This window comes from Gymnoscopelus microlampas, assembly GCF_963454915.1.
Source record: "Gymnoscopelus microlampas genome assembly, chromosome: 11".
Classification (NCBI taxonomy): domain Eukaryota; kingdom Metazoa; phylum Chordata; class Actinopteri; order Myctophiformes; family Myctophidae; genus Gymnoscopelus; species Gymnoscopelus microlampas.
The window spans coordinates 25,179,445-25,186,944 of NC_139948.1; the positions used below are offsets into that span (position 1 = coordinate 25,179,445).

At 42.0% G+C, this 7,500-nt stretch overlaps 2 protein-coding genes across 2 annotated transcripts in view; both read left to right on the forward strand.

The window, feature by feature from the left end:
• The window catches only part of rpusd1 (RNA pseudouridine synthase domain containing 1), a 426,852-nt gene that overhangs the window by 175,347 nt on the left and 244,005 nt on the right, over positions 1 to 7,500 (forward strand). The gene's annotated exons all lie outside the window — the stretch shown is intronic.
• LOC311054913 (uncharacterized protein) overlaps positions 1 to 7,500 on the forward strand; it is a 16,669-nt gene that overhangs the window by 3 nt on the left and 9,166 nt on the right. Inside the window, exons 1-2 of the mRNA XM_084070930.1 lie at positions 1 to 1,045; positions 6,163 to 6,330. The exon at positions 1 to 1,045 is cut by the window's left edge and continues 3 nt beyond it. Of these exons, the coding sequence (XP_083927056.1) occupies positions 584 to 1,045; positions 6,163 to 6,330 (630 nt within the window). The 5' untranslated portion in view covers positions 1 to 583. The remainder of the gene's footprint in view (positions 1,046 to 6,162; positions 6,331 to 7,500) is intronic.

Genomic DNA, 7,500 nt, shown 5'->3' on the forward strand with positions numbered 1-7,500 from the left:
ACAGGCACAGTCTGTTTGTCTGCGGATTGGCACTCTAATGACTTTATGAGAGCAGTGAAAGCGTTTGGTATTTGGCAGCATTCTCAACCCCTCTGAGATGACCCAAGGCAAGCCTCTCCCTATCACACAGGCTTGCTTCAGAGAGCCCTACACATCACGTGTTGGAGGTGTACTAATCGTCAACATATCAGGTCACACCTGTCAGGCGGCGCCTATACTCTCACTGTGCTGCCGGGAGCAGGGAGGATGACAGCGGCGGACCCAGTCTGTTCACGGAATAATGGCTTAGAATTAACCCAAATATGGCGAAACAAAGGGATTATAAATCAAAGACAGGGATTATTTGCAACACGTCGTACAATATCTGGGTCTATCTGACATCAAACCGCTAAACTACTGTCAGGAGTTTGGATGAGTCTGTGCAACTTTGTTTAACCGTGTCTGGAGAGGTGCAGTGATAGAACTCGCCCTTGAACTTGAAGTATCTGACTGAACTAGTTTTATTTTATCGTTTTTTGATCAGATTTTTTTTCCTTCTCCGTTTTCTCCGGTGCACGCGACTACACACTCTTGGGATTGAACCATGGCTCTGTCACAAATCCAATGCCTGGACGACAACCACGTGAACCCGCGGACGCACGAGGCCAAACCCGAGTTCTTCTACTGCGAGAACCAGCGGCTGGCGCTGGAGGCTCTCCTCCGGGAGGACCAGGACGGCCTGGAGGCGTTCGCCAAGTGCCTGAAGGCGCGCGGCCTGCGGGGCTTCCTCTCGGACGTGGAGCTGCGGTATCTCGTGGGAGCGGCGGAGCCGTACGACCCGGGGTCAGAGGTCTACGCTCTGGACCCGGAGGACGACGAGCCCCCGCTGTCCTCGCACTACTGGCCGGATCTGTCCGACACGTCCATCCCGGAGCTGGAGCTGGGATGGCCGGACTGCGCCGCCTACAGGGGGGTGACGCGCGCTACCGTGTACGCGCAGCCACCGCTGGAAGGGGCCGGGCACATCAAAGAGATTGTCAGGAAAGCAATTGCGCAGGCGCAAAAGGTAGGCTATTCAAAATATTATTTTTTATGACAGGGCAAACGGCATGGTAACCAGTGGTGTAAAGTAACTAAGTACATGTACTCAAGTGCTGTACTTACGTACAATTTTGAGGTACTTTTACTTTGCTGGAGTATTTTCCAACTTTCAATACTTTTACTTTTACTTCACTACATCTCACAGGCAAATATTGTACTTTTACCCCACTACAATTATTTGAAAACTTTAGTTACTAGTTACTTTGTAAATTTTGATTATTATTACAAAACATACATTAACCACTTCAGCCCAATATACATTTCGGCCATTTGAAAATAGCCTATGCGACGCATTGTGAGCTTGTAGATCTGCTATTTTCAAAACATTTTTGTACATTTTATATTTTTGAAAATGTGGGAAATGGGATATTCTGCATAATGAGTACTTTCTACTTTTGGTACTTTAAGAAGGCCTACATTTTGATACCAATACTTTTGTACTTTTGCTCAAGTACATTTTGAATTCCAGAATTTTACTTGTAACAGAGTATTACTGTACTACATTGCAGTATTGATACTTTTTCTTAAATAAAAAATGAGAGTACCTTTTCCACCACTGATGGTAACAATCTTGTGTCTCAAAGATGACTGAGGTTATTAGTGTCCATAAACCACGTCTGGCATAATTACTAGTGGCTATGTTCAAGGTTGCATTTTGATTACAATGAAATCAAATTGTTTACCAGGCTAAGTACTGGTACTAGGACTGATCTTTGTATTGGGTCAGGTGGTTCCAATTTGACTGAATTGGAACGTTGTTTACTTTTCAGGCTTATCAGGCTGCAAGAGAGTGTCAATATGATGATCACGTGACATGATTTTACCGATAATTCTGAAATTAGGGGTGTGTGTGTGTGTGTGTGTGTGTGTGTGTGTGTGTGTGTGTGTGTGTGTGTGTGTGTGTGTGTGTGTGTGTGTGTGTGTGTGTGTGTGTGTGCGCGCGCGTGTGCGTGTGCGTGAGACGCCTTCTACTTTGACACCCTGCCTGGGAACATATTATTTGAAAGAAGCAAAGAACTGTGAAGCGCAAATAATACAGTAAATACAGTATATTGCATTACTACATTCATTGTAATGCTGCAATAGCCAATAGCTACCATACAGGTGGTAAACCGATAAAATAACTAGCACTGTTTCCTAATAGTGAGTTTCAGTGGTCTGTACCCACAATGGTCCCTTTTGTACACCTGTCTCAGTTGACTCAGGAGCTAAAGATCCTCCTTTAGTCTTTCCCCACCTCCTCATCAAGTGGGTTTAAGAGGTGAATTTAGCTTACCTCTTCGTCACAGCCTGAGCTCAAGGTGGGCGTAATTAGGCAAGCCAGTACTCATCATTTGCCTGTACAAGTCCAGGATGCTGTGCAGATCTAGTTTGGGGCTCATTGCCGTGCTAATATGCAAAGCTCCTGCCTTCCTCTTTTTTAACACCCTCAACTTGTTCTTGGTTCCTGGGGCCAAGTTGGGACTCTTGTTTTAGGACCGTCTCAACATCACAGACATTTTAATCAGGGAACACCAGTTACTTCCATAGAAAACTAGCACACAAAAGTAGTTACACAGTAAAAGCCTCTGCGTAACCAAAGAGACCCTTATGCAGCCATTGTGTTGCATTTTGTACACTCTCAAAAATGTAGATCTATTGATCTACATTTCTATGGGAGAACATTAAAGCTAATGTAATCCAAGTTACTGTATTCCAAACAGGAGAAACCGTCCACATACTGAGATGTTTCACTGGTTATAACAAACTATGCTTTAACCACCACTTAATCACAAGAACACATGATAGCTACTGGCTACAAGGGAATACGTGATGAAAGATTTTTCAGCTATTATAAGAGTTCCCCATTATATGATGAACTCATGTTTGCTACAGTACGTAATAGTTGTTGTTGTTTTTTCACCTATTTTAAATAATGAGCAGAGAGGCATGTTGTTTCTATATTAGTACTAGGATCTGTGTCAGTCTCAGAGTACACAATGCTAAGATAATGAGGAGGGAAGCACGAGAGACAAAGTGCAAACTGATTACGTTTACTATCAGGGCTTGAACAGAATTTCACACAGGCTTTTCACACTGCGTTGTAGATATTCCACTAACATGGGAACAGACGTTGGTGTGTGTGTGTGTGTGTGTGTGTGTGTGTGTGTGTGTGTGTGTGTGTGTGTGTGTGTGTGTGTGCGCGCGTGCATACGTGCGTGTGTGCGTGCACGCGTTTGTGCGTGCGTGTGTGTGTGTGTGTGTGTGTGTGTGTGTGTGTGAGCTTCATCTTTCGCCAACTTAATGACAAGTTAAATTTAAAGAGCAATGTTGTCAGTGGTATGTGCTGACTGACTGAATCCTCCCATGGGCCATTCTTCTCACAAGTTTTGACAGGAATAAAATGATTCACAACTTCTTAATTATTCACAACTTTAGTCATTTATTCCTGACACAACTTGTCATATTTGTTTTAGCAGACCCAGCTAAATACATTAGTGTGATGTGTATTCCATGAAAATGGCATCTTCAACTTGTTTTTTGGAGCCAAGGAAGAACGATTAAAAGTCTTTGCTCCGCTTCAATCAGTTTTGTTAAAAACCACAAACCAAACCAGAAATCTTGGTGTAGTCATGGACTCGGAATTTCAACAGTCACATTAACATAATTACAAAGTCAACCTACTATCACCTTAAGAATATCAAGCTTTAAAGGATTTATATATCTCAGCAGGATTTGGAAAAGCTTGTCCATGCATTCATCTTCAAGACAGGTGCAGTTGATTCAACTCTTTTGTGTCATGTCATGTCTTTTTTATTTAGATGTCCTTTTAATGGCTGGGTGTACGATTGTTTATTTTACTCATTTGTTTTCTTTTTTTATAATGTTGAAATGCTTTTATGTTTTTTTTTTTTTACCGGAAAATACTTGTGACTGTGTCTGTGAATGGTGCTCTATAAATAAAATGCACTTACTTACTGACTTATTTACTTACTTACTTACTTACTTACTATTACTTACTTACCAAGAATGTGGATCAAATGACTCCATCTCTTCTTTACACTGGCTGTGTCTGTCTCAGAATTTATTTAAAAAATACTGCTACTTTTGGTTTATAAAGCATTGAATAGTTTAGGGCCATAATATTGTGCTTTATGGTGAACCATCTAGACTTCTCAGGTCATCTGGCACAGGTCTTATTTCTGAACCCAGGTCTACTTTATGAACCCCTATGAATCATAACTTGACACAGAGAAGCAGCATTATTTTTCTTTTTTTGTACCACACACATTTGGAACAAATTCAACACACTATCATAAACCTGCAGCTCTGCTACAACACACAGTTAAAAAAGAAGAAGCTAAAGACCTTTCTGTTTTCCGCTGGCGTTCCACAGGGGCTTTTTTATTATTTATTTTTATCATGTTCAAATGTCCTTTTATAATTGTTTCGCTTGCACTGAATGCTCTGTGTCTTGCAACAAAACAGTTTGAAGGCTAGTCCGCAGACACCAATGCAACTCCTTGCAACTGCCATTGGGGATAATGGTTGCAAGTAGTTGCATGGAGTTGCAAGGAGTTGCATTGGTGTGGACTGACCTTTGGCTTTAATGTCTCTCAATGCGTAATGTTTTGTGTAAAGCACCTTGAATTGTCTTACAATACATTATTTGCCTTGCCTACTGTAGGTGTAGCTCCTCTCACAACATTGAAGACACAGGTCGGTTCTTTATCCTCATCCCTCAGTCATGCCGTGAGAACTACATGTTCACACAAAAAATAATAACAAGCATACAATCAATACATTGCACTGTAAATAACAACATACATAATACAAGACAAGACATGTAGAAATGCGCAACGCGCACGTTAAGAGTGTCCATCAAACACAATGGCAACATCAAAGCTAAATCAAAAATAGAATACCTCGTTGGCCGCTTGTTGTGGAAAAGAGGTTCTTTGTTCTTGAGTTGCTTAAAGTCCTTACAATGTTCTTTTGACCGTCTGTCCTTGGTTTCAGACGTCTTAAATAACTTTAGCAGCGCGATACACGTACACTGCAAGTTTACAGAGCTTAGTCGACCAGGTTTGTTTTCACCACCTGTCAGTAATGACATGCAATCAATGCATCAATCAGTAATAGTCCGGTGTGCTACTGACAGACAGGGAACTTTTGTTCCGCCCCAGAAGTTTTAATCACATCATGTTTTTACATTTTTTAACCTTAGGCCTACATGAAATCAATTATGACCCAAAACATGTATTTATATCATGAAATTAGGAATTATACTTTATGAACTTAATGACCATTCATTTTCTGTATTTTAGCAATTTTAGTATTTTTATAGTTTGCATTTTAATAACAGCACTTACACTAGGCTTGTATGCTAATCTGAGGTGAAGTAAGGTAAGGTAAAGCCTTCTCGCACCCAAACTGTCAGACATGAGCGACAGAGCCATTACACGCCTACAGAATCCCTCGCAAGAGCAAATGACACTGATCAAACATCACTTCACAATATTGCCATCTGGACAGATATATAGAACTTTCAGATGGGAAAAACTTTAGTTTAGCAGGAGTCTTTTTTCCCCCACTTTCTAATTACAGCATTAGACAAACTGCCTCTGTGACATGTTGTGTGTTAGCATGAATGGATGTATTTTGGAGATTCTTTGTATTGTCTTTACAGTATTATGTTGTGGTGTATGCTACTGTTCCAGTGTTGTGTTTCAGTTGAACTGGCTGTGAAAACAAACTCTGGGGCAATACAGACTAATCTAATCTAAGCTTTGATGTCCCCAAGGGGCAACGTTTGTTTATGTATCTGTGTGACTGAATATACACACATGCCTCCATGTGCACGCGTGCATACTTGAAAGTATATTCATCCCAGCGTGCATGTATAGCTACTCTACTTTTGTCTGTGTTTACGCCTGTTGAACATGCGTGTTCTTGTGCATGTATGCATGTGCATCTTCCTGTCATTCATTGTGCATGCGTGTGTGTGTGTGTGTGTGTGTGTGTGTGTGTGTGTGTGTGTGTGTGTGTGTGTGTGTGTGTGTGTGTGTGTGTGTGTGTGTGTGTGTGTGCGTGTGTGTCCAGGTCATAGCAGTGGTGATGGACATGTTCACGGACGTTGACATCTTCAGGGACTTGCTGGACGCAGGCTTCAAGAGGAAGGTGTCAGTATACATCCTGTTGGAACGCACTGCGCTACCTCACTTCCTGTCGATGTGTCAGAGAGCCGACATGCACGCCGGACACCTGAAGGTGAGTGACTACAGTGCACCTCAATATCTATACATGTATGTAGTACAGTCATATAGTTCTCAATAGGTCTCATGTTGGGAGCACTCTCAGAGTTAAATGAACTCCCTGGATTTTACCGTGCAGGGTTTTGAGTTCAGCAGGAGCCAGTATACTAAACCATTAAATCAGCAAATCTGATACAGTCTCATCATGACCCATTGTTAGGAGTCTAGGGATAAGGGAAGCAACACAACACCACAGCTGTGGCTCAGCAGGTAGAGTGGACAAAGTGCATAATACCGGACAAAGTGCATAATACAAACAGGACAAAGTCAAATCAAAACACAATTCCCTATCTAATGGACAGGAGAAAGCTTACCTCACTTTAAGCTTTGGAATTATACTTTGGGGTGTGGATGATTCTCATTGTTTGTGTTTTTCTTCTTTAAATGTGGGAATATGTGACCTCTGTAAGCAGTATGCATGGATAAATACAAGCAAGCACTGTATTTATTGCTGTCATTGTGGCTTCTTGTAGCATCATACTCTCTCTCTCTCTCTCTCTCTCTCTCTCTCTCTTGTCTCTCTCTCTCTCACACTCCCCGTGTAGAGACCGTATGTCGGCCCTTTCACTCTCCTTCAGCCCTCCTCTTCCGGTGGTGTGCCTTTGTTTTCATTCCTAATAACAACAACTCTACACGTTGTAATGGGAGTTGCCAACAGATTCAGCTGCAGAGCTCTGAATCAGTCTTGAGAGATTAATGCGGCTTTGACCCTCAGTGTTAAATGCCAGGTTGAGGGATCACTAAAGGTTGCCATTGTTCGATTCATATTTGGTGGAATGTACAATGATTCAGAGGCGTATTTGGCACTTTGTTTTGTGACAGTTTTTGGCCATTAGCAAAGAGGATGTTGTATATTCCAAGCTGCATTTGGCAGAGATCAGTTAGATGGTTAATATGCTGAGAGCAGCATCAAGCAGATCAGGCTAATGATCTCATTTGCAGTTGACTGAGTGTGGAGGCTGGACAAAATACTGCTCCTTCTGGGTTAGACTGGCACTGATAACATACCTACATTCACTCTCCAGACACACACACACACACACACACACACACACACACACACACACACACACACACACACACACACACACACACACACACACACACACACACACACACACACACA